The sequence below is a fragment of the Juglans regia genome, chromosome 6 (assembly GCF_001411555.2).
Source record: "Juglans regia cultivar Chandler chromosome 6, Walnut 2.0, whole genome shotgun sequence".
NCBI classification, from domain to species: Eukaryota; Viridiplantae; Streptophyta; class Magnoliopsida; order Fagales; family Juglandaceae; genus Juglans; species Juglans regia.
The window spans coordinates 815,610-843,331 of NC_049906.1; the positions used below are offsets into that span (position 1 = coordinate 815,610).

General features: G+C 37.4%; 3 protein-coding genes and 1 pseudogene across 5 annotated transcripts; 2 read left to right on the forward strand and 2 right to left on the reverse strand.

Annotated features, from left to right (window-relative positions):
* Positions 1-7,529: 7,529 nt before the first annotated feature.
* LOC118348749 (E3 ubiquitin-protein ligase RNF12-B-like) lies at positions 7,530-8,270 on the reverse strand. Its single transcript, XM_035691069.1, has one exon. It carries the CDS (start codon positions 8,268-8,270, stop codon positions 7,530-7,532), a length of 741 nt encoding a protein of 246 aa, XP_035546962.1.
* Positions 8,271-10,301: 2,031 nt separating this feature from the next.
* On the forward strand, positions 10,302-13,407 carry LOC108991529. Of its 3 annotated transcripts, none has more exons than XM_018965809.2 (2): positions 10,302-10,529; positions 12,841-13,407. In XM_018965809.2, the coding sequence occupies exon 2, from the start codon at positions 12,874-12,876 to the stop codon at positions 13,165-13,167; it is 294 nt and encodes a 97-aa protein (XP_018821354.1). In that variant the 5' UTR covers positions 10,302-10,529; positions 12,841-12,873; the 3' UTR covers positions 13,168-13,407. The 3 variants fall into 3 exon arrangements, with proteins under 3 accessions (XP_018821354.1, XP_018821351.1, XP_018821353.1); XM_018965806.2 differs by having other exon boundaries at positions 10,306-10,456; XM_018965808.2 differs by lacking the exon at positions 10,302-10,529 and adding an exon at positions 10,719-11,546.
* A 266-nt stretch (positions 13,408-13,673) lies between these two features.
* LOC108991527 lies at positions 13,674-17,021 on the forward strand (annotated as a pseudogene).
* A 141-nt stretch (positions 17,022-17,162) lies between these two features.
* LOC108991526 (putative 1-phosphatidylinositol-3-phosphate 5-kinase FAB1D) lies at positions 17,163-26,532 on the reverse strand. Its single transcript, XM_018965801.2, is given in 14 exon segments — positions 17,163-17,532; positions 17,534-17,794; positions 17,967-18,236; positions 18,308-19,768; positions 20,240-20,395; positions 20,523-20,649; positions 20,989-21,323; positions 21,794-22,609; positions 23,265-23,606; positions 23,686-23,833; positions 24,182-24,817; positions 24,911-24,944; positions 25,079-25,369; positions 26,263-26,532. Coding segments are annotated over 13 exon segments (4,968 nt in total). The 5' UTR covers positions 25,308-25,369; positions 26,263-26,532; the 3' UTR covers positions 17,163-17,379.
* Between the last annotated feature and the right edge of the window lie 1,190 nt (positions 26,533-27,722).

Here is a 27,722-nt window from a genome sequence, read left to right on the forward strand (position 1 = left end):
GCAGGAAAGTTGTACTTGTCCCAGGGAAAGTACATTGAGAAAGTGCTTCAGAGATTTGGAATGTTTGATTCTAAACCAGTAAGTACACCACTTGCTACACACTTTAAGCTTTCAGCTTCCCTATCTCCTCAGACAGATGAGGAGGAACGGTTCATGGCTAGTGTTCCTTATTCCAGTGCAATTGGCAGTATAATGTATGCAATGGTTTGCACTCGTCCAGACATTTCACAGGTAGTGAGCGTAGTTAGCAGGTATATGGCTAATCCAGGTAAGACTCATTGGCAGGCTGTGAAATGGATACTCAGGTATTTGAGAGGAACTTTGAACTTTGGCTTAATATTTGATAGAGATGTTGATCTCAGTTTCAAAGTTACTGGTTTTGTTGATTCAGATTATGCTGGAGACTTAGATAAAAGAAGATCATTGACAGGTTATGTTTTCACTTTGTGTGGGTCTGCTATTAGTTGGAAAGCAACACTGCAATCCACTGTTGCTTTATCAACTACAGAGGCAGAGTACATGGCAGTAGCAGACGCTGTTAAGGAGGCCATTTGGTTGAAAGGCTTGATCAATGATTTGGAATTACAGCAAAATGTGATTTCAGTATTCTGTGACAGTCAGAGTGCAATACATTTGACCAAAAATCAAATTTATCATGAGAGAACGAAGCACATTGATGTCAGGTATCATTTTCTCAAAGAGATTGTTACAGAGGGTGTTATACAGATTTTGAATATTGCTACCACTGAGAATCCAGCAGATATGATGACAAAGCCAGTTGCAGTATACAAGTTCAAACTCTGTTTGGACTTGATTGGTGTTCGCATTTTGTGATTCTCGTAAGGGATTTGGTGGTGGGGGTTGGTTTTGTGGTTAGAGGTTTTGTGTTGAAATTGGCAGAGTTCATGCCAAGGTGGAGATTTGTTAAGAGGTGGCTTGACTTCAGATGGAACAGTGCAATGTCGTATGTTCGCTCGAGCGGAGGTTAACTCAGCTCGAGCGAAATCAGACAGAGAGCTTCGCTCGACATTCGCTCGACATCCAGCTCGAGCGAATTCAGGCAGAGGGCTTCGCTCGACACTCGCTCGACATTCAGCTCGAGCGATATCCAAGTCAGAGAGCTTCGCTCGACATCGCTCATCTGTTGGCTTGAGCGAAATGTACAAAACCTACGCTCGCTCGACACTCGCTCGAGACTTCGCTCGAGCCAATGTTCGCAGAAGTGAACATTCACTGTTTCTATAAATACCAAACGGCGCCTCCTTTGTTTTTTAGACTTCAGAAATCCTATTTGGTCTTGTTTTAGTGATTTCTTGAGAGAGAAGTTAGAGAGATAGGGAGATAACTTCTTTGAGAAAGAAGTTTTGTATTATTCTTCTGTACTCCGTCTTTGTTGATAGTGGAATCTCCGATACCGACCCCACCAGTGGACGTACGCTCACTTTGAGCCGAACCACTTAAATCTTGGCGTTGTTTCTGTGTGATTGTCAGCAATTTCTTTTGCTTATTTCCGCTACTATACTTTGAGTTACTCATAGATATACAGTTATTCCCAATAGGGTTAGAGTGGGAATATACGATCCGTATAGACATTACTTTGGGCGATTGAAAATAAAGCCTTTTGTTTTTTTTTTTTTTTTTTTATGTAGGTCGTTAATCGGATTCGGCTATATTTGTATGAGAATTATTGTTCTTGTTTAGGGCATACATACACCTTTTAGGAGCATGGCATACATGGCTGCTTTGAAGGATGGAAAGCTTTTTTCATTGAATAGAACACCTAGGACCAGTATTGGCTTGGGGTAGTTCGTGGTTTTGCATGTGTGCCGAGGAAATAGCCTGTCCTACTTCTAACTGTCAAGATTGGGGACTTGGTAAAAATGTTTGTTGCATCAAATGGCTTCTCCTTTCACTAGAAGTAAGGGATGGAGGCGCATGATTTTACATTAGTGATGTAAACAAAACACATCATATAAGCTCACATATTGTGGAAATATGCTCTGGAACTTTATCAACCATGTCTTCCTCTCTCTATGGTTATAGCCCCAAGTAATTGGGTTTAACGCCACTACTACGTACTAGGTTGGAGGTGGGCTTTGAATCGACCGATTGAAAAGATGTCTCGAAAGTTGTCATGACAAGATATAACATAATATAAGAGAAAAGGGACAGAAGGTGAGGAGAGATGTCGAGAACTTGAGAGAGCGACGGTGGGAGGCAGCGACTTATTAGGTAGCTAGTTGTATGTGCAGAGTTGGTAAAGAAACATCATCTTAGGCCTTATTTGAAAATAAATCTTATTATATAATTTTAATATCATCTTATATTATTTTATTTCATCTCATCTCATCTTCTTCTTACACATAATTCCAATATAAATATTTTTAAATTAATCATTACAACATTTTCAAACTAATCATTACAATTTTCTCAAACTTTTAAACAAAAAATAAAAAAAAAATTCAAAATTTTCAAATCTCTAAACAAAAATAATATTTTAAAACTATATTCTAACAATATTTTAACTTTATAATATTTTTTATTCAACTTTTTCTCTCTCATTTCCCAAAAACTAAAAAATATATAGTACTCAACTCAAACTATCTCATTATTATTTACAAACTATTTTACTATATTATTCATAAAATTCCCATCTCATTTTGCTCCTCAAATAAGCCCTAAAAGGCAAAGATCATCCATTGAGGCAGCGATACGAGAGAAAGAGGCGGTGCCGATCATCATCATTATATCTTCAACACATTATTAAGATTTGGAAAATGCTACTTTGACACCTCTTATATTTTAATTTTTTTTAATATTTTTTTTATTTAATAGTTAAGGAATTAACTATGAGTGTATTGATATTTTTTTATATTTTTAAAAATAATAAAAAATAATAAAAATTGAGAATAAAAAAATTGAAAAAAACTAAAAGATGAATTTGTGCTAAGCGGCACGCCCATCGATCAATGCTGGCCGGCAGCCTAGCACTACTCTTAAGATTTTGATCCTTCCAAATCAAGCCCTTCAACAAATGAAATACAAGTGTACGTACGTACGTAAGTACTTATGACGTACTATGAAATAAAATCAAATGAATTTTCTAGAGCAAAAAAGAGAGAAAATATTGGGGGCAAGAACATCTCTCGTTCATTAATCCAGACGACATGTGGGACAAGTATTGGACATGTCAAGCAACCAGGGGAGTATACAAGAAGGATGATAAATGTGAGAGCATTCCATCCGCAGAAGCTTAGCCCCAACCGATGACGAAATGATAAATATATATCAAACGACACTGGAAACCCTAGTCTGACAAAATTGCATACTTCGCTTGAGCGAACAACCAAATCAACATTGGCTCGAGTAGGGTGTCGAGCGAATACTAGAGTTTGTGTCTCGCTCGAGCTCACTGTCGAGCGGTCTCGAGTGAACTCTCTGACTTGCATCTGCTCGAGCTCACTGTCGAGTAGTCTTGAGCGAACTCTTTGACTTGCATTTGGTCCAGCAATACTCCACAATACTCACTGTGGACCAGACTCCACAGTACTAAACAATTCTCTCATTTGGAGACTGGTACACCCTCTGCCTCAAACATGATATCCTCCACATGCTAGCCACTGTTTCCAGCCACGCTCTATCATCTCTGCAACTCACAGCTCCCATCTTCAAGCTAGAAGACGCACTGAAGTCTTCCATGTACATCGCTCTTAGTCAGCATTGGGCGACTCACAACTCCCACTGCACTAGGAGTATTCGGTCTCGAACCGATCTTGGATACCTTAGCCAATTTTCACAGGCTTTCATGAGGAATAACAAAGCTTACTCTCTTTGGCTTCCTCACATGTTTTACGCAATCAAACCTGCCTTTTTGCACTCTTGTATTTTCCTACACATAATTGGATCCTGATGTTAAATATAAAGAATTAGATCTCTTACCATGCGCTAGAACCAGCGCACCCTTGGTGATCTTCCAAGCTCCTACAGAGAACGTTATGGCAAAACCGTTGTCATGAAGTTGTCCCACAGAGATCAGATTTTTCTTCAAATCTAAAACATGTCTGACTTACTGTAAAGTCCACACGCTCCTATTTGGAAGTGCGATGTACACATCACCCACTCCCACTACAACCAATGTCTCTCCATCAGCTGCATACATCTTCACAAAATCACTAGCAACATAATTCTGCGTGATTTCACGATGTAAGATACTTTGGAATGAAGACCCTAAATCCAACACCCAATCATCAATCGGACTGTACACTGCAAGAAGTAAAGCATCATGAATTTCTTCTGTCACTACGTTCACAACATCATCCTCAACACTTTCTTGATTCATGCAGTTTCTTTTCATGTGGCTCGACTTGCCACAACTCCAGCACCTGATCTATTGCCTAGATCTCGTCTTGCTCTTTCATCTGCTCTTGAAGTTTGACCTGTCATGTCCTCTGTCCCTATTATCAAGAATTAAGGCCGATTCAAAACCTGAGGACTCACCCGAGTCTCTCATAAGCTCCTCTTCAACAAGTACCATGTCACGTATGTCGTCGTAGTTCAGTTTCGTCTTGTCGGCTGAACTACTCACAACCATTCTCATTGCCTCTCAACTATTTGTCAACGATGTCAACAAAATCAACGCTCTGATCTCATTGTCAAACTCAATCTCTACAAAAAATAGATGACTTGTGATTGTATTGAATTGATTTAAGTGTTGGGCAACAGACATACCTTCCGACATCTTTAGATTGAACAATTTTTTCATCAAGTGCACCTTACTGTTTGCAAACGGTTTTTCATACATACCTGATAAAGTCGCCATGAGATCCATCGTGGTTCTCTCCTTACTGACACTGTGTGCCACTGTTTTGGACAAGGTTAGCCGAACAAGACGTAGAACCTGTTGATCTAACAGGGTCCACTTAGAATCATCCATGCTCTTCGGCTTCTTTTCCAACAATGGAAGATGGAGGCTCTTCCCATAGAGATAGTCATCGATCTGCATCTTCCAGTACCCAAAATCAGTGCTGTCAAACTTCTCGATCCCGGGTGCGTTCACTTTATCCTCCAGCCATCATTCTCCTTCAGATCCGACCTTAGCTCTTGATACCAGTTTTTGTGAAATGTTATGCAAACATGTACACATAACAATGGCAAATAAAGTAAAAGCAATCACGATCAAGCACACAACTCACAATATACGTGGTTCGGCCAATTGCCTATGTCCACAGAGCTGCAAAAATCTTATTAACAGCTGAGCTTACAATCACTTAATCTCAACTCACACTCTCTAGGACTTTTTGTTCACCCCCACGATATGCGCTCTTGTCAATTGTCCTCTCTCAGTTATTTGGCTGAAGGGTCGTACAAAATATGACAAACTTGATAAATATATATCAAACAGTGTTGAAAACCCTAATTTGGAAAAATTGCGTACTTCGCTCGAACGGCGTGTCAAGCGCGCCTCGAGCGAATGACCAAATCAATATTGGCTCAAGCGGAGTCGAGCGAACACTAGGGTTTGTGTCTCGTTTGAGCTCACTGTCGAGCAGTCTCGAGTGAACTCTCTGACTTGCATCTACTAGAGCTTACTATCGAGCAATCTTGAGCAAACTCTCTAATTTGCCTCCGCTCTAGCGATGTGGACCAGACTCCACAATACTCAACAGAAACACATGCCTCATTTTCATCATGTCTAGATCAAACCTCCGGTAGTAGTAGGAGTAGTATTAGCCATTGATTTTAGGACCAAAACGTTCACGAGTTCAAAGATGAAACCAAGCAGGACGAAAAGTAACTGAGAGATCCAAAAATGAATGAAGTTGATATATGAAAGGAACATTCTTATTGCAGTCCCCATCGAGGACTGCATTGCAAGCTTAATGAAACGCAGTGTTTCATTATTAAATGAAACTCTGCGTTTCAATAGAGGGAAATTTGGTCTTCGAAAACCCACGATGAAACATCCCCCAGACGAAATTGAAATGCCCCCACGTATGAAATCGCCCCCCCTCGCCCCATCGCCGTCGCCCAAATATCTTTATGTTGTTTGAAGCATGGTCAACCAAATGTCTTAGCTTTCAATATTTAGCTGTCGCGAATTATTTATCATGTTGGAATTATCTGTGCTATTAAGGTTGCTCCTCTCACTGGAGGTTACCATGTCTGGGTATACATTGCTCCTGGTTTTACAACTAATGGTCTAATTTAAATCCAATTTTTCAAGTTTCATGAAGACGCATGCAGTCCATGTAAAAATAAGAGGTGTTAATGCTAGCCGCAGACCCTTCCTTTGCTAGTTGCCCAAGCTTGTTGATAACGGCTATAACTATGATGTTAACTATCAAGAGAATTGAAAATAGCACTTAGTTTGGGTTTCCTTGAGTCTTGAGCCCTATGTTGTAGTTGCAATAGTAGTTGCAATATTTTGGGAATCAATAAAGTAATTTAGAGAAAACAACGATGCTGGAGGAGATTGAGTTGTAGGCCGCGTGCGGCAGAGAAAACAAAAATCTGCAATTTGTTTTAGCTTTAGGTTGTAAAAGAAATAGGGATAATATAGTCAAATCAAGCCTATAAATGGGGAAAATTTGATCATTTCATACACTGCAATACAGTCCTTTAAAAAAAAGGATTGTATATAGGCACTGCTCTATATGAAAACGCATATGCATGTACGAACGTGTGTACTATATATATTGGTCTCACCGACTCACTGAGTCACTGCTTTACGTACGTTGATTCCCTTCGTTGTACAGTAACCGACTTGATCGTCCGGATCGTCGGATTTTGGGTCTAAACCGTTGATACAGTTCTTGACCCATGTTAATTTTGTGTTTTTTATTTACTTTTTCTTTCAAATATAGTCTACGAGTCCACCAATTAATTATGGTATTGATATAATTACATATTTTTATCGTTATATATATTTTTATTGATATCATTATGCATGGCCACGTTATAATATCAATATTATAGCAATTAATGTATTATATATAATTGAAGTATATATATTTTTATCGTTATATATTTTTTATTGATATCATTATGGATTCCAAAAAGAATTTGGACGGATAAGTTTCTTTTTTTGAAACATGGACCGATAAGTTAAACTATATGGAGATCAACGTCAGATGATCTACCTTATAACAAGATAATCTTTATAATATTACGTAGTATTATAAGTAGACGTCACGTAATCTCTTTGAAAAAGAGTGAAGTTTATTATTAAAAAATTAAATTTTTTTTATGTAGGTCTCATATTTTATTTACTTTTTTTTAAAATAATTACGCGACAGTTGCTCAATTCACTATTGTAAATATCTTTTTTCAGAAATTAAACAAGAAACAGAACTACTCATGGTGCCACGCATAAAAGATCAAAACTCCTCCTCAAAATTTTCTATTAATTAAACAGAAGCAATATTTCTGGATCAAAGACTTGATAACAAGATTGAATGTACATTAAGACTCATGAATGGATCAAAGTTTCTGAAGTAATTAAAAGGGAGAAAAGAAAAAAAAGTGAGTGATCAATCCACTTGGCGACGGCATGTTGGACATGTTTTCGTCTTCTGCAGCCAGGGCAATATACAAGCACGATGATAAACATGTGAGCAATCCATGCGAAGAAGCTGATCTTTTGCCCCATTCGAAGATGCAAACTCCTCCAAACATATGCTGCACGTTCCCAACTCCTGATCGCTCTTGCTCGCAACAAAGCTCCCCTTCTCCATCAATCTGACGATCGCACTTCTTGATGCGCCTCCATTGGGTGCCAAATCCCCATCATCATCATTAACGGTGGCTTCCCAAAACGAACCTATTTCGCTCAAGTACGTTATAGGAGTAGAGGGTCTGATGATCTCCTCGTGAAATATCTCGTGGAAGAAATTCAACTCGACCGTCATCAAATACCCCTTGAACCGGGAGGCTGCCTGATGCTGCAACGCGAATGACGAGATATTCTCGGCCACGGTCGCGCGGACTGGTGCGTTTTCGAAGTTGAGCCGTGAAGAGAGCTTGGAGTTAAGGTAGGCTCGGTGCCATTCCGGGCTTGAGACCACCTGGGGAGGAACTCGGATGAAAAGCGAAGGTATCATATGGTAGCTGTAGTTATCATTGATTGGGATGTAGACGCCGTTGGGGGTCCGCACGTGTTCTCGGCGACTACTGACGTAGCGAATTTCGAGGTTGCCCCAGCCGTTCACCTCTCTTGCCGTCATTTGCAGAGTCACACCAGAGGATTCGGAAGCCACTGCTTGGGAAGCCATGGATTCGGTTCGTTCAATACCGGAAAAACGAGAACTCAAAGATCGAATGAAGGATCAGAGGCAATAATCTTTGCCGCCAAATGAAAAAAATGTATACGTACGTGAGAATTATGAGATCGGATCATCGCATATATATAGCATTAGAGCAACCGACTACTGCTAGGTTTCCTAAACCTAATTGCTCTTGTTCGTGTATATCCATCCGACATGCAACGCGCGACCTCCCGCGCGCGGCTTCAATTTTTATTCATTCATTTATTTATTTTCCTTAATGTATTATTATTAATTATGCAAACCAATAAATATAAATTATATAACTCATCTCTAATCTCTTGTAACCGAATAAAAGATAGAGAAATTGTTTACGATAATAATTCCATGAGTAATAGTTTGTTAAAAAAGTAATTTTTTCTATATTTTATATTTTATATTTTATAGTAATGTTAGATGCAATTTTAAAATATGCAAGTTTCAACTCTTTTTTATTTATCCATTGTTTTTAAAAGGAATGCGTAGATCTTGCACAGCCCAAGACTGCAGATTATATTATTTATTTATATTTTTATGGTAGGATCCACTGTTTTACAAAATGACTGTATGAGACTTGCATATATTTGATATATCCATTTTTTTTCAAATGGAGTATACAGAGCTTGCACAACCTATGATCACAAATATCATTTTTCTATAATTTTTAGAAAAATTCTACTTAGCAGGCCTATACTACTCATCTACTTTTATTTTTTATCTTTTTATTTTTATCTCAGCAAGTGTGTGGTATAAAGCTACTGAGTATAACAACTCTACTTTTTATGGTGGGAACCACTATTTTGCAAAAAGATTGTGTAAAATTTGTATATTTAAAACTTGTACAAATCATTACTTACACATATGTGCTCATGCTCGCGTAATATTTTTTATCTCTGTATTTCTTTATTTTAGTAAATATTATCTCCAATTATCCCTTGATATAATTTTTTTTCAAATTAAAGCAATATTCTAAGATTATCCCTTTTAGTTTAAAGGGATAAAATACTCTAGGATTGAAAGTTTTAGATGGCTCTAAATTATACCGATTACCAAACTCACAACGTACATTTTGCTTTCTGTACGTACGTATTTGTAACGATGACTCAAAATTTCCCTCAATAAGATACAAAATTGAATTTTGAGTTTTAATATTTACTGTCTCTGATATAAATAAGTTTATTTATTCTAAATTAAGAGCAAAAATAATGAAAATCATATCCAAACCTCTTAGTCTTCATTTGTTTTTGTAGATGAGTTGAGATAAGTTGAGATTTAAATTAAAAAGTTGAATAAAGTATTGTTAGAATATATTTTTTAATATTATTTTTGTTTTGAAATTTGAAAAAGTTGAATTGTTGAATTTATTTTATATTAGAAGTTAAAAAATTGTAATGATTAGATAAAATAAGATGAGATATTTTTTGAAAATAAATGAACTTTTAGTGGTTCTTCAACAGTAAGAAAGAAGATATAATATTTTAAAAAAAATGAAAAACTACGAAAAAATAAAGGAAAAGAAAAGGAGGTGGAGCCTAAACGCACAGCCTAAACGCACAGTTTTAATATTTACTGTCTCTGATATAAATAAGTTTATTTATTCTAAATTAAGAGCAAAAATAATGAAAATCATATCCAAATCTCTTAGTCTTCATTTGTTTTTGTAGATGAGTTGAGATAAGTTGAAATTTAAATTAAAAAGTTGAATAAAGTATTGTTAGAATATATTTTTTAATATTATTTTTGTTTTGAAATTTGAAAAAGTTGAATTGTTGAATTTATTTTATATTAGAAGTTAAAAAATTGTAATGATTAGATAAAATAAGATGAGATTTTTTTAAAAATAAATGAAGTTTGAGTGGTTCTTCATCAGTAAGAAAGAAGATATAATATTTTAAAAAAAATGAAAAACTACGAAAAAATAAAGAAAAAGAAAAGGAGGTGGAGCCTAAACGCACAGCTTAGGAAATTACAGAGACGCTCCTTTGTAGATGCCCACAGAATCTGAACGCCCTCTGCTCCTTCTCCCACATATAAAATGAAGTCCACTTTCTTAGATCCCTCATTACAGCCTCCCATGAATCAACACCAACTCTATCATCACGGCACTGTATTGAACATACACCACCACACAGACTGACATACGGAGAGAGGAAGAGGTGTGTTGCTCAGATCTCAATTAGTTCCTTCACGTTTCACTCTTCTTAAGCACTTTACAGCTTCCTTCCCATTGTATGATTCAGAACCTTTTGCAAATTCTTTCAGCTCATACATATTAATCTTTGCCCCGATCCTATGCAATCATCCGCTCGCTTCTTCATTTAATTGACTTTTTTCGGGTATTCAAATATTTGAGTTATGGATGTAACTTTCAATAATTTTGTCATTCGAAGTTCTTGTCTTTTTTTCTTCAATAGCAAAAAATTTCAGGAAAATACTTATTTCTTAATGTGGGTTTCTGTTCTTTTTTAATTTTGGAGTGCTGGGAGCAAGATAATTGTTTGTTACTGTGAGGTTCTTAGGCTATGGGTTTGTGGTATATACGATCCGCATAGACATTACTTTGCGCGATTGAAAATAAAGCCTTTTGTTTTTTTTTTTTATGTAGGTCGTTAATCGGATTCGGCTATATTTGTATGAGAATTATTGTTCTTGTTTAGGGCATACATACACCTTTTAGGAGCATGGCATACATGGCTGCTTTGAAGGATGGAAAGCTTTTTTCATTGAATAGAACACCTAGGACCAGTATTGGCTTTGGGCAGTTCGTGGTTTTGGATGTGTGCCGAGGAAATAGCCTGTCCTACTTCTAACTGTCAAGATAGGGGACTTGGTAAAAATGTTTGTTGCATCAAATGGCTTCTCCTTTCACTAGAAGTAAGGGATGGAGGCGCATGATTTTACATCAGTGATGTAAACAAAACACATCATATAAGCTCACATATTGTGGAAATATGCTCTGGAACTTTATCAACCATGTCTTCCTCTCTCTATGGTTATTTTTCATACAATTGAAGTGTCAACCCAGTTCACATTCTGAGACTCATTTTGTGTTCTGTTTGGGGTTCTACTCAAAGGAAGAAGTGGTGAATGCAACAGATGGGTCAAAACAGTTCCACGGGTTGCATGCAGTCATCTCAAGAAAGGCGAAACTTTAGTTCCTTTATGACTAAACTAATATAGAATAAGCACCATAAAGATCAAAGGAATCGAAATTGACCGATAGCCAATGCTAACAAGCAAGGCCAGGTGAGGGGTGATATAAAGAACAGAACACGTTTCCAAAATTGTCACGTAGGGTCTCTTTTCTTTTCCTTACAGGGGGATAATTTTAGCTGATGTGCAGGACAATTTTAGCTAGTCTGCTTCTATGATTTCCCAAAAAGCACTATATAATGGAAAGAAGGCTAATGCTCCTATAGAAATACCAATTGCAATTTATTACGTTCATTAACACCAAAATTTTAAGAAAAGGTTTCTTTATTGTGTGCAATAACAAGTGGTGAGCATAAAAATAGTGGGTTTGTGGGGTGATTGCCATGTGTGAAATGTTGATGGGAACAGATACGATTTTGTAATTTTTATTCTATTTATGACTTTGTTGCTGCAAACTTTTTTACATTTCACAAAATGAGTGGGGATGCTGTGTTACTGTTGTATTGAATAAAATAATTGAATTTGAACACCATGGAAGGATGGTTTTATGGTTTTACTCGGGTGGATGTACTTCTGTGTTCATTTTTGCTATCAGGAATGAATTATTTTGTAAATAAGGTCTTCCATACCTGTCTGTATATTGCTGTTATCCTTCCTATCCATAGTCTTTTATATACGTCCAACCTTACTGAAGAGATAAATAGCCGGAGTAGCAATTCCAGAATCAGTATAGAGCAAACTCATTAGATTATACAAATGTGTATATGTTGTTACACCGTTATTTAAATACAAACTGAAACATGCAGTTTTAAGTTTTTGCTATTTAATTTACTGGTCTGCCCCCAAACTCTAGGACATTGGATTATATCTTATGATTAATGTTTGTAGTAAGTTTATGCTCTGTTCTCTATCTTTCTGTAGCCCACTTGAACCTCAAGTTTTCTTTCTGGTTATTGATGTAGTTTATTTATAGAAAAATTATATTCATAAGCCTCACACACCACACACTACCCTTTTTGTTATTTTTTTATTTTTTTCTCTTATTAAATGTGTGGTATATGGATGATGAGTAGAAGAATTCAATTGTTTTAAGAAGAATAAAACCAAAAAAAATTAAAAAAATAAAAGAAATTGTGGTGTGTGGTGTGTGGTGTGTGGGACTTATGAATAGCAAAGCTCATTAGTCTTGACAACTTGCACTAGTATGAATATGATTTCTAATGGATAATTGTTTCGCTTCACCCTTTACACACAATATGTAAACCTCAATTTGGTTTCAAGACTCCTACATTATTCTCTTTTTCTATATGTCAATTGGAAATTCTCATGTACAGTAATATAATTCTGACAACTCCTTTTATTTTATCATCCTATATAATCGCCACAGACAACTTTTGGGAGATTGCTCAGGAGTCCAAACATGAGTCTGCAGTGTCTTGTGTGTCACTGTGTAGAAAGTCCTTCGCACTCTTTTAGGAGTTTTTCAACTTCTGACAATGATGGAAGATGTTCTGCTATTGCCAATTGCTTAACCCGGAAATTATCGCTAACCCCAACTGCGGCAACCTCTTGTTACACATCATCATCCAAAGTGACCCCACAACCAACAATTCCAGGCAACAATGTGGGTGCCCCTCGACTTGTCCGAAGCCGGGCTGTGAGAAGGGATCTTGTGAGAGACTGGAACTTTGATGAGGTGGTGCTGGAGCGTTGATTTTGTGAGTCTGGGACTCTAGGATAGGAAGAGTACAACGCTCTTCTCGTGGGATAGGTTTAGAGCAATGCCTTGCTCTGTGTACTAGTTGTATTTTGCCACGGGTGCAATTGAACTCGCTTTTTCTTTGGAAGAGTTTGAGCATTTGTAACCATTTTGAAAAATTGAATTTGTTCTTAATACTTTGTCCATATTTCTAATCTCTTGGTATTCTTTTGATGATTGATGTCACTTGGCGAAGTTGGGCTTTGGTTCTGTTATACCATCACCTACGGGTTTCAGTGGTTTAATGCATATGCAATGAAAATACATTTAGGTCTGCATGGGTGGAAATATTACCTGAATTTCTTCCCCAACATAATTTTGAAGATCAAAATCTTTAACATCAAACTTGTTATGTTTTTCCAAGATAATAGTTCATTCTCTTCATCAGAAATTTACAACAAGTAAAGTCTGGAACTTGAATCAAATTGATCCTGTTGAGCCAGCTGAGCCAGAGAGTAGTAATGAGGAGCAGAACACAACCAAAACACATCACAACCACCATTTCTTCTGTCCTCTGCTCAGTTCCCACTCTGTTCCTAGCACACTACCACTCTCATCTTCACTCTCTCCCTTTCCTTATCTTCCTCCTCTCTAGCCGCCGTACCCAATTAATTCTTCAAACCACCCCTCCACAGCGTCCCAATTCCATCAAAGTCTACGTTGCCGACCTCCCCAGATCCCTCCACTATGGCCTCCTCGACAAGTACTGGTCTTCCGATGCCCGCCTCTCTGCCGAATCCGATCGCCAGATCATGTCGACCCATCTCCCCACCGAGTACTGGATCATGGGGGACCTCTTGACCGCCGAAAACTTGCGGACTGGTTCTTTTGCCAAGCGTGTTTTTGACGTCGTTTTCGTATCCTTCTTCACGACATTGAGTGCGGAGTGCAGCTAGGAACGGCGAAGGGAGCGTTTAATAAGAAGGTGGGAAACGAGGGCTGGTTGTGGATTTGTAGACGAAAACTTCAGCTTGGAAGCGCTCCGGCGGGCGGGAAATTGTCTATTCTGACAGTTATCTTTTTTTTCCTTTTTCAGTTTTGGTTTTTAGCATTGTTCACGACCCATTATGCCCTGTGGATATCAGTAATTGATGGCTTTGGTACGATTAACTATTAATGCTCGGCGTATTCTATAAATTCATGAACTTGTTTCTGAATTTACTCAAGTTACTGAGAATGATGAGAATAGAATAGGAAACGACAATGATTTTATGATTTAGTTGTACGCTATTCTCCTTAACGAGAAACTTCAAGATACAAACTAATTTGTGTATAATCTTATGTAGATATCATTGATCATACTTAAATGATAAAGATAACCGGTCAGCTTATTGTCTTCACAATCCTCACATGCATTGAAGACAACTACTAAAATGAACAAGTATGCTGGCGTTTAAGCTTTCAAAGTATTTGAGTTAAAGAGACGATATACTCTAAAGACAGCTTACTAAGACAAATAAATATGTAGACTTTATAAGATAACCACTAAAACAAATAAATATGGAGATTTTTAAACTGGCTTCTCAGGATTAAAGCTTCACGCTTCCAAAATTATCTATGTAGCGGATATGACCGATCTATATTTCCAGTTTCTTCATTTGCAACTTGGTATTGTAATTTCCCTTGATTTCCCTGAGTTAGATATAAGTTCAGATTTGGCTAGACTCTTATCATTTGGTGGATGTCAGCTTAGAGTGTAACAAAATCTTTCAGAACTACAGTTTTAAGTCAAACTGAGATTATTACTTGATTCAGTAAAACTTTATTTTACTTATCAAAGAATTATCTTTAATACAAAAACTAGAGTCAGAATGAAAAGAGACATTCTATCATTTTTGCCTGAGTCATCACAGTGCTTGACAGAGAGAAAGAAACGAAAGAAACAAATGATTTGTTGCATGTTTTTGCATCTTATATTAATCAATGTGGCATGTCAGAGCTGAGATAGCGCCAGCTATTCTCCTGGTTGTAGATTTTTGTGGATGGTGCTGGCTTGACTCAAAATCATCAAATGGTAGCTCCCCAGATATGATTCAACACACCCAAGTTTTGCTACTCAAAGATGTAATTGTGCCATACACCCATCTACTACCAAGATCGCATTTTGTCAGAAGACCAGAGATGCCATACGCTTCTTTAGTTTAAAGGGGCTAAACATAGGCATCGGGTCAGTGGTATGTATTTATAAATCTCTTTCATGGTCAGGGCTTAGTTTATGTATTTTTTAATTGCAGATTAATATGCTATTCTATTATTGTTTTATGGTATTTTCAACTTCCTCAATTCCTCCTGCCATAATATTCTTCATCATATTTTACTGTGTCATAAAAGATAACTGGCATCTATTCACAACATTTTTGCAAGAGTTTCTCCAAAATAGCTGCCTTTTTCGATTATGAACAATCCAAACCCCAATCATGCTTGTAACATTATCTTTTTCCATTAACAGGGAGGCATAGTTGGAGAGAAATTGTGGGACTCGTTGATTAATGAGCCGGGCGTTATCATGGAAGAAGGCTTCCCAAGTGCCACTAGTAGGGAGCCAGCCAATTAGAGGGATGAGAACATCAGAGTTCTGCTTGCACCCAGCTGGAGACACTCCCACTTAATTTTTTTTTTTTTTTTTTATAAGTAAACAAGTATTATTGATGAAAGAACAGGCAAAAATGCCAATTACAAAATTCATATGCCCTATCTAAGTAGGTGCATTAGAAACAAGAAAATCATGAAGGTTCATGCCATTAAAGTCCACAACAATGGCCCAAGTACAAAGAGTTCTAAAAAGAAAAAAAAAATTAGCTCCTCCATCGATCTCTCCTTGTCCTCAAACGTCTGCTCATTGTGCTCCTGACACAAGCACCAACATAATACAGGTAAGGATTATCTTCTAAATCACTTTGATATGTTGCATGCCTCGAATAGAAGTCCAGAGTGCCAATGTTTCCACCACGGTCTCTAGCATAACCCACACTAGGTCTATTCTACTGAACACCTCATTCTAGAGTACCCTGGCTGGCTAACAATGTAAAAGTAGATGATACACCGACTCACCCCCTCTTCTACACATGCAACACTAATTTGCAATAATTACCCTCATTTTCTTCAGATTATCCGTGGTGATAAACTTGCATAAGGAAATTGTCCACACAAAAAATGAAGTTTTGGGGAGTGCCTTGTGCCTCCAAAGCCTTCTCCAAGAAAACGGTGTATCAAGTCCTTGTATGAGAACCTTATAAAAGAAACGAATAGTAAAAACCCCTCCTTGCAGGTGTCAACCACAAACCATCTTCATGCTGGTTGTTCGGTCGTATGGAATATGTGACTATAAAAATCTACAAAACTACTCATCTCCCAATCATGTGCCGCCCGATTGAAATTGGACACTCCTACTTAATAATGCCGACTTTTTGAAGTCATTCAAAGTCTCTTTATATCTGTTATTGTCAGTGATAACATTGAGCTCCCCGTTTGAAGGTATGATAGATTATACAGGGTTCTCAGTTTTTGTGGCGGTTAACGATGCCTTAAAGCCAAATTGGCTATTGGATCACCTCGGAACCTTTTACAAAGAGCAGAAGGATAAATTTCGTCGAAATATGTCCTGCATTCAACCTATTTTTTAGGAAGTCAATGGGTATCCGGTTGGCACTGGGCCAATTCCTCTGGATGGTGCTGTGACTCACGTGGAAAAAGGTTCAGCGAAAATTGCATCCCTGGATGTTGAACTCTTTGGGAATAATAGACCAAGACAGACAAAATGCAGCTGATATGATTAGTACTAACAACTAGCACTGTTTTGCATGGAAGGGGTCGTTACTATTGTCAGAACTTTTCATTTTCATGAAGCTGACATAAACACAATCAAGAAACGTCGAGACCAACTTTACAATGCTTACACCCGAGAATGCTGATTGATGGTGAAATATGAATGAATAAAACAGCAATGTCAATGATGTATCACGAACATATTTGGGGGCTGCAACTTTTCATTGATATGATCGCCAGTCTTCCAACTATCGCAACTCTCTATACTTTCTCAAAAGGCTTTACAAAAACTTATCTCAAAGTGGACTTTGGACCTAGAAAAATGGATCTATCCCCAGAAATCCACTAAAAATCGCAGAATAACAGGGTTGGCATATAAACCAAGATGCTCATCTATTTACACTATATGTAAACTGTAGGAGTGAGCAGCAGCAAAATAATAATCAATATTAACAGTTCAAAGACTTGTGTAGAAAAACCATTAAGCCTTCCTTCCCTCTGGGGCTGGGATTTTGGTTGAAAAATATGATCATCTCTGACACCACAAGGTTCACAATGGGTCGGAGGATAATTCTGAGCACCAATAATCTGGGACGCACAAGAAATGCAAAGACATGAACTTTCTGAATCTCCTCTTGTACTCTTTTGGAGAGATGACAGTCGGCAAAACATTCTTTGGAACAAGTGAAGATTTCACCCAAGTCTCTAGTTGCTTGTCCCAGGTATACTGCCTTAGGTAATCAATGATACCACATACAAGTTCCCGCCGCTCAGTATCCACAGCCACAAGTAAAGAATAATCCATAACATTTATAGACTGCAGATAGAACAAATATGAAGTTGTCAGCCGAACCAATAATATATATTTCGTTTGAAAATGTTTGAAGCCAGGATTTATGTGAAACTTTTGAATCAATAAAACTCATGAATGAAAAACAAAATTCAAGAATAAATGACTGCGGAAAAGAGAGAATTAATTGCAAGCTTACATTAAGGAAAGCTGTGTCATTCCAAACAGCTCGTTCCAAGAAACGCTTGGCTTTATTGCTAACATACAAGGGAGAGGAGGAATTCATGTCATTGACAAAGTTCTGATCCAAAAGAACGTCGCCAGAACCATCAGCTGCTGCAGTGTACCTAGCATGAAGAGCACCTTTAAGATCATACTGGCGAGTGATTTTCCGACCAAAATTAAGATTCTCCATGACCATCAAATCATGCCTGTTCTCTTTCCCACTTCTTGCCTGCCTTATATTTACCTGCCAAGAAATGCATATGATAAGAACTAAGATGCAAAGTCAATACAAAGTGAGAAATCAACCCAACAAACCTGATAGATCCCAAGAACTTTGGCAAGGCACGTTTGGTTCCCCAATTCAAATGACTGATTCATGTACTTGAAATAATCCCGAGCAAACTTCATAAACGAATCAAATTCTGTCTTCTTAATCTCCTTTATGATAAACCTGTCATCTAATGTTTTAGCGAAAAAAGATTTGCTCTTCCCACCTTTGGCATCCCAGTTCCTACAACGGCTAAGGGAAGCAATGTAATCAACCTCAGATGGGCAGCAGCGATGGCGTAGGTCACGGAACTCATTGGCATGGAGACAAGCTACTGAGTATTTACCCTTCCCATGCAGGTTGACAACTGGATTAAAAGGTTCAGGAGGAATATGAGAATCCAACAAATTCAAACCATCAAAACTGGAGAACCGTGAGTCTTCTAAAGAAATGCTAGGTGTAAAATGGACTGAATCTGAATCTGAAGAACCATTAGAAGACCAATACGGGGAAGGAAAAAGGGAAATTCGAGGTAGGCTGGGTAAACTTTCAAATGACTTGGCTACCATTCCATTCTCTCTCCTCCTATCCCCATCAAGAGCTTCTAAAGGAACATGCCGATCCTCCAAGGAGGCCAGAGCACATGCAATTACGCTTGAGAGTTCACCCTCATAGTCTGACACGATAAAATTATCACCTTCAAGAGGGATGTGCAGCCTTGGGCCTTCCTCAATGATCAGTTGATAGGCTGTGGGAATGTATTCTGGAGTATATCTACTGATAGATTCGGGTTTCTGCAAGTAACCTTTCAGGATATCCTTCATGTCTACTGGCTGTATTTCTGAGAATGGTGTCCAAGGCCATCCAGACGAATTTCTTAAGCTGGACGTTGCTGACTGCAAAGATCTATCCTGCTTTGATCCATGTAACTCAGAAACATCATCAGTATTCCCAAGACCTGCGGAAATGGGAATTGATCTGTCCACTTGTACATGATCAAATGAAGGAAGAGCCATTGCTTGGCAGTTATCATCACCAGACTGAGACCCGCAATGGGCAGAGCCATTCTGTTCTGCAACGAACCCATCTTTAGATGATATATTTCTACTTAGATCGACAGTAGGCATCTCACTCTCAGCCACATTGGATGTATTATATAAATCACCACCATCACTAGATTCTGGAGCTTGACCTTCAACTGTGTCTAAATTAACTATCAAATCAGCACCGTCATCAAAGCCAACATTACCGTTCTCCAAAATTGTTTCTGTGCCCACATTGCCTCCAGCAGCAGGGCCATCCATCCTTAAGTTAACTTGTTTCAGCCTTACTTTCTCAGCAGTAATAAAGTCGCCTGCTGCAGGATCAGATGAGAGTAAAGACTGCAAGCGTCGATCCCAAATGCAAGATTCAAGCAGAAGTTCCCATAATAATTGGTTCAAGCTGAGAAGTTGGTAAACAGTCTGGTCTGGATTCCCATTCTTAAAAACAGCATTCTGAATGTTTACCTGTTTTATATCATAACTATTATAACAGAACCTAAAAAGAAAAAGAAAGAACAATTTGACTAACTTAGGTATAAAAGAAGATAACATGCAATTGTTGCATTTTAATAATAGAAACGAGTATGAAAAGAACAAATGTCCTGTACACAAATGTCAAAACTTGAAAAAATTAATACAGCCATTAAATTTGAGACTAGGAGGAGAAACAATCCTCATTCAAGAAGAGGACTGAGCAATTTCTCCATCAAGTTTATCACTAGAGTCCAATGGACAAAATTTTCCCCAGATTTTATATGCCTAGTGGTTAAGTATTGGGTTTGTAAATACTTACAAAAAAAAAAAGTATTGGGTTTGTAAACACAAACATATGTGCAGATGAAACACATCACACATGCACATACAAAAGCTTGAAAGTCCTGTGTATTATCCATTACAAGGCAACCTGTCAAGAGTATGTACTAAAGGAAAACGAACCTCAAACTCAGATCTTTCCTGCTTCAACAAATCTTCAATGTCAGATAAGTCTAGTGATACGCCTTGCAAGTTTAGAGGTTTGCCTGAAAATTGAGATCTGATCCTCTTCAAAGAGTTTGCGACCTCAGTGAACATTAACATCCCTTTTGTGTACACCTAGAAGAAAACAAGGATAAGACAATAAAATAAGTTAAAAGTGAGTCACAACAATATTATATCTTCCAGCCAAACAAAACTCTAGAACATTATCACAAATCAAGATATGAGCATAAAAAAGACATACATTCATGGTTTCTTTCTTCAGCCACTCTTGTCTGACTAAATTTCTGAACTCCAGCTTCTGAGGAGGCAAAGAAACATTATATATCGTAGCAGTAGAGTACTTGAATATTGCAGCCATTGGGCCTAACCTGCAATTGTCGAATCAAGTTACCATAATAAGCATTATTTAAAATCATATATTACCAGGTACACCCTTGAAAGCCTACTTCATTCCAGTGCAAACAAATAATTGCCTCAGTGACTAATTGTAGAGAATTTTTTTTTTTTTTTATAAGTAATCGATAATATTATAAATAGAGATAGACAAAGCACAAGTACACAAGATGGTATACAAGAGATACTAGTTGTAGAGAATCCTCTCTACAAGAGTGAAAACCCACTTGAACAGATCATAGATATTTCTTCGCTTCACATCCAATGCGTGACAGACATACAATTAGGAAAAAGGGTAGATAAATGACACATACCCAAAGAAGTAAAGGAAGTCCCTTTGCAGAGAATGGCCACAGCTGGATAATCTGCTAGATGAAGAGGAGAGAGAGAGATTGAGCTCCAAGAATTTTCCAAATGACAGACTACGAGCAGCAGTGGAAATCAACACTCGTTTTGTAGATTTTGTGGTTCCATTTCTGGGTTTACATTTGCCACAGCAACTCCACATCCAAAGCTTCCCTTCTGCTTCCCCAGGCAAATGCTTTCCCTCAAGAAGCCGTTTAACTTGTATGGTAAGCTGCTTACTATGATGAGCATAATGGTAAAAATGAGCTTCAGGTAATTCACCACATGTGGCACACTGGCTTCTCTGCACATGCAAAGTTTCTATCAGAGCTAGCTTCACCTAATGCAAGCTAAACATAAAAAAATTTGGGCACTAACTCCAACCCACCCTACCATTGAACTGAAGGTGACTTAAGTCAGCGCACCAAAAAGCAAAAACCCTTCTTCTTGTCTTTCTTTGATGGAGAAAATGATTTTGTTTATTTAAAAGAAAAGGGGAAAGAAAAGAAAGAAAAGCACAAGGCCCTAGTGAGTACATAGGTATACAAGATCCCAAGAAAAAGAGTGAGCCTTCTCTTTAGAAGCATGAACCCTATTTACGACGAAATCACAAAAGCAACTTTCAGAAACCTAACATAGTGATGCACTCTTAAGTTCCAATGATATATGAGCAATTAAGTCCAATTAAGCTTTAACCCATTCAGGACCTTATTCATAGTGATTCACAATATCATAACTATAAAGATGACTTGGTAAGTGAATGTTTAGAGAAACCTGATTGAGTAAATTATCCCTCAGAAACTTTCCAAGAGGGGCATCAAAATTCTTGTAGAACATAATATGAGAAAAATGGCTCTGCTCACAGATTGTCCCTCTCAAAGCATTCCGTCTAGACATCAAAACCAAAATACTCTGAGAATCCATCACCGCGTTGACATCATCACAACTTTGCATTTGGTCTTCATTATTACCATCTATTTTTATTTCTAAAGAGACTTGCCCACCATCAGGTGACTTTTCTTCATCAGAACTACCTTTAGCCTCCATATCACAGTCGTCAACTGCCTCTGGAGTTGTTAAAAGAGAAGCAGCTTTACTTATATGACCGTTGGATTCACTTCCATTGAATCCAAAGTATGATGACAGGGACTGATACGAAGTAGAGGATGCAAAAGGGAAACTTTCCCCAACAACTTTCTTTAACGAAGCTGAAAGAGACGAAAACCCAGTAAAAATGGCTGGATTATATGTTTCATAAGCTAAGGGGGAGTTACTTTCCGAATCTAAGTTTGAATTGTGGTTATTTTCAGCATGGAATCCATTGGAGATCGGAATATCAACTGCACATGTCCCATTTGTGGTACAATCACCATCGCAAGGAACACTTGAGTTCCCAGATCCTAAATTAGGGGATTGTTGATCAGTCGGCAGGACATTCTCCACTTCAGGAAACTGAATTGTAGAGAACATTGCCCTCTGATCAACAAGGAAAGATGTCTCAAGAATTATGTGGTACGCCGCGATAACAGCACACTGCACAACACATTTAATCCGCTTCAATTCATCACTGTGTGAGCCTTTCAGCAAAATCTGCAATGTCATGTCATACAGAAAGTCAAAGGGTTGCCATACACCGTGAGAATTATGGCACAAAAATATATTAAATTAGACAAAAAAATTCTAACATTCATTGCAAAAATGCCAAGAAGTCTATTAAACAGATAAAGTAACATAATATAGATTTGTTAACTTTGCAGCCTAAATTCAATTATCACTTACAATAACATGATGAAGATTTTTTGACACATTGTTCACAAATTCTGATTCAAGGATTTAATAATTAAAATTTTTTGAAAAAGAAAAAACAGATACGGTGGAGCTATCCTTTACATTATCTTGCATAAGGAGAACTCAACAGTTAATACTGTATTGCGCATGTTATTAATTTCTTATTTTATTTCAAGTATGTCATATGAGATTGTTGTGTCCTTCAGATTGACTTTTCAAATTTTTTCTATTTTAGGAATATTGTAAAATTTTAACTAGTTTTTGCATATAGCTAGTGGAACCAGTACCCCACTACTTGACTCCGTGCCAAGGCCTGTCTGAGTTCAATAAAGATGGTAAACCAAAAAAACAACTTGGGGGGGGGGGGTTGGGGGGGTTCACAACTGTAGCCCAACCAAAAATTTAAAATTTCATTAAAAATATACAACAAAATTATAACGAGAAGTAATAGACTGACCGTACAACCAAGACGCGTAGGACAGCCTTCAAGAAACATCAACGTTTTACTTGGCCTCTTACCCCCTTCACCACAAGGGGCATGTTCCTCTACAAATTTCTCAATATAAAAAGACTTGAATTGCTTTAGCTTTTGACAGGTCAAAGTATCAGATGATAGAATTGGTGCACCAGTACAACGGGCAATTCTCTCTAGGCGATGAAGCTTCATATCAGAGACCAGAGTCATTCCTTTTGCACGAATAGACTCTTGGATATCACGAGAAACAGTTTTTTCTACCAAAATCACATTTGGATGGCATGATTCTATCATATCAATGAGCGACTTCAGATAACCCTTTTCCTGTTTGCAAATAATATATTAGAAAAGGATGTAGTATACTTTTCAGGTGCAAAAACTGAGAATGGTCTGATCAGGCTACCTCCTGTGCCATTGAAGCAAATGATGATAACCCACTAGAAGATTGACCAAGGACACCACTGATCAGTAACAACTTTGGATTCTCGTACTTAGTTGGCATGTGCTTGTGAGCAGCATGCTTTTTGAAGACCAATCCTTTTACTAAACGGCTGCAACATCAAATTGAGAATAAGTATCCATGATGGGAGGAAAGGAGACAACTAAGACAGAGGGAATCACCTCATATCTACTAACTGACATTTGGGAGGTGATCTGGCACACTATTGAAATGCACTAAATGAGTTAAATGCCATTTGGTGTTGCTTGTCAACACAAGCATTTTTTTTTTTTTTTTTTTAAGTTGTCAACACAAGCATATACATTTCTTTTAAGTAGAAACCTAATGTTTATGTCAGAGAAGCCTAGTGTTTATGTTAGAAAAATGCTCAAGTAGAAATAAGAGGGGAAAAAAAAAAGAGTTAATACAAAAAAGAAAGAAAGAAGGGCTTTACTATTACCTTTGGCCGCGAGAACCAGTTGCAATGCATTTCACTTTCACAGAACCGATTGGATCCATTACTTTGCCATCAATAGTATCAGGCTTCAAAAATGAAGCAGCTTCCCATGATAAAGAAGTAACTATATCCACCCAACTTTCACCATCTTCCCCAGAAGAGCCAACACCCACAGATTTCAGAAGATGACATACAAGTGCCCTGAACTTCCCATTTATCACCTCTTCCATTGCCCTCTGTTTTTCCACTTTAAACTTGTAACTCCCACTGCGTTCATCTCTAAAGCGACTCAAAGCAAATGGTTTGCCCCAATTACTCCCATCACCACACTCGTCATCATCATCATCGTTATAAGCCATGCTCCCCTCCATGTCATCCTCTGGGTCTTCTGCTTCCGGAGGTTCCCAGATTTCGGCATCCAGTTCATTGTCAATAGACTGAAATTTCTCAGTTACTTCAGAAGAGGATTGGTCATGATTTCCAGAAACACCATCTTTTGCTTCCTGACCCTTAGTTGTCTGTATTTCCACATCTCTTGCAATATGCCTATCACCACCATTGCTGCTTTCCTTTGGGTTGCTTTCCATCCTTCTACAACTCTCTTGACCATCATCCGTTGTAATTTCTTGTCCATTAATCCTAACAGATTAGTAGAAATATGATAAATCATAACTCATTCAGAATATCCAGGACAGGTATTCTATCAGCACCACACTCGGCAGAGGAGATTACCTGTCATATGAATTTACATCGACCGAATACTCACCTGTAACAGCAGAACATTAATTTTTTAAATTTTTTTATAGAGGAAAAAAATCAGTTCAAACAACTACAGCACTGTCCAGGATGAAGTCGGATTTAGCCAAAATATATCAAAGACATAAAAAGATAGAAATTTACTGCAATTAGATACAAGGCTATCACTGCTGTACAATGAAGTAGTTGGACCGATCATCGGTTTTTCATGCTGACTCGCACCATCCCACTTTATAGATTCTCCCTCTTGCTTCTTGCGACAAAATTTACAAGAACCACCAGTATGTAGTTTTAGAAAATTCCCATTATCCTGTCTCTTCTTTTCCTCCAACTTTGACAATTCCGCACCACAATTATGACACATACTACACATCGTATCCCAAAATAGAAAAATGCAGCAAATGGGCTTTCCTAGACAAGATCCAACATTATAACCTATTTAGTTCAAGCAAAAGGAAAAGATCAATTAACAATTCTTGGTTTCATGAGCAAACGGGAAAGATCAATTAACAAGCAAGTAAAAGAATGGAGATACTTCTTTTTCGATATATAAACATAAATCTTGAAAATCATATCAACAACAGTCTCTTTGTCAAAAACCTATTCAATCATCATAACCCCCGTGCATGAACCAAACCAAAACCTTAACAAGAAAACATTAAAGATAAAGAATTCCTAAGAATGGTGTAGTTTACATGGTATTTCTTTCTAAAGATCTAAAAATTAAAAGGATCACTAGAAGTTCTTCGGTTATCAAACACTTTTGGAACAGCAATGAAATCTCACATCCAATCAATCACATCCTAGAAACCAATTATCACAAACAAGGCATCCAAACACCTAGTCCCGAACCCATTAAAAAGAGAAGGAAAATCATCAGCATACCAATTTTACTAATCCAATAAAAAGATGGAGAAAAACAAGTGAGAATGAATACCCAAATCTTGAATCTTTACCTCTACCTAGAGCACCTCAAAGATGGAGAAAAACAAGTGAGAACAAATACCCAGCAAATCTTGAATCTTTACCTCTACCCAGAGCACCTCAAACCGACCACGAAGTCAACAAGTACTCAGGAAAACTCAATACAGAAAGGCCAGCACAGAGAAAAACCCACAGACACAGAACTCTGTTCGAAGCTAAACAACCAACTTCAATTCTCCAATCAATCCCTCAAGATTTCACAATGGTAACCAAATAAACTGCTCAAAATATTTCCCATATTACCCGAAGATTACACAAAGAAACTTCCATTTCCAGCTCAAAGCGACGTATAGAATTTTAAAAGAAGAAAAACCAACTAAATAGTAAAAAAGTGAATGACTTACTATCAAAGCAATCCAAAAGAACAAGGATATGGCTCTGACCTCCACCTCAATCAATCCCAAATATATATGGATAAAACAAAATAGATTACAAATCTCTATTAACACACAAAGTTCCGATATTTCTGCTTTAGAAAGAAAAAGCAAGGAATTGTAGTAGGTTTTTTGGTGTGAGAGTCCAAGAGAATATACTACTACGGATAAAGAATTTAGAAAGAGAGAGATACAGAAGAGGGAAGAAACATGAGGAAGAATGAATGAAGTTAAGGGAAAGAAAAAGCAGATTGAAATTTGGAGAAAATCCAGACTATAGAGGAAGGTGTATTTTAAGAGTGGGATCCACACTGTTGAAAACCAACGCGAATAAAAAAAAGTTTTTGAATTTACAAAAAGAAAAATTAATTAATTGCGTGAAAATAACATTGTAGAATACAACCAAGTATATACAGCTATACGCTAGATTTGGGGCAGCTATACCCAGTGTAAACAGCGTTTAGTTTTTTTTTTTTTCATTTATCCCCCTGTAATTCTTGATATTCTTGTATCTCCCCCATGTCTTTTTAATCTTTTCCAACATACACTTGGAATGTCCGTGGCTCTTATTAAACAAGTGCTAGATCAATCCAATGGGTCAATAATCTAATTATATAAGCTTCCTCTTCTTCTATTTTCTCTATCTCAAGCTCTTATAAATAATATAATAATATGATCGAATATGTTAAATTTATTTTTTCAAACAAACACAAACGAGATGAATTAAATTAATCTTTAATTTTTATAAAATATATTACCTTACGACATTATATTTTCTCTCCGCTCGAAGACAAAAAATCCTAATAACTTTTGACATTTGGTTCATCACATTTGAAGATTGAACTGATAGTCTTCGAACTTTTTTTTTTTTTTCTATAAGAGCTAGCCATTGCCAATGCTAGTCTAAATTAGAAGCAAATATGAGAAAAAAACGTTCACATTGGCCTGGCTAAATTTCTGAAGTTTAACATTTATGCTATAGTATATGTTAGCTCCTTTTTATATCTGGCGAGTTACCATTCACGGGCCAAATTATTATTTTATCATTTCTCTACTTCCCGCTGATTCTTTCGCTCGGTTTTTCTCTATCTTCATCCCCGAAACCCTCCATTTCATCTTTCTCCTGAAACTCCCTTATCTTCTTTGTTTTCTTTTTCTCCTGAAGTTTCTTCTCTTCTTCGCCCTTTTCTTCTTTAACCCGCAAGCTATAATCTTCTAGCTCCATTCTTGCTGAGACGTCGCTCTTCCTCAGCCCGCAAGCGTCCCATTCTCTCCAATTGTCGCCTTATCCAGCAATTACCGTCGTTTTCGTTCTCTCCAACGTAAGTTTCTCTTCCTCGCTCTTCTCTGTGCCGTCTCCTCTCTCCCTCTTCCCCGATTCTCACTTTATCTTCTTCAAGTGATTAAATCACCTCTTATTTTGCGTTGCA

Excerpts from the sequence above, each read along its gene's own strand:
- LOC118348749 (XM_035691069.1), bottom strand. The coding sequence starts at position 8,270 with ATGGCTTCCCAAGCAGTGGCTTCCGAATCCTCTGGTGTGACTCTGCAA.
- LOC108991529 (XM_018965809.2), top strand. The coding sequence starts at position 12,874 with ATGAGTCTGCAGTGTCTTGTGTGTCACTGTGTAGAAAGTCCTTCGCAC.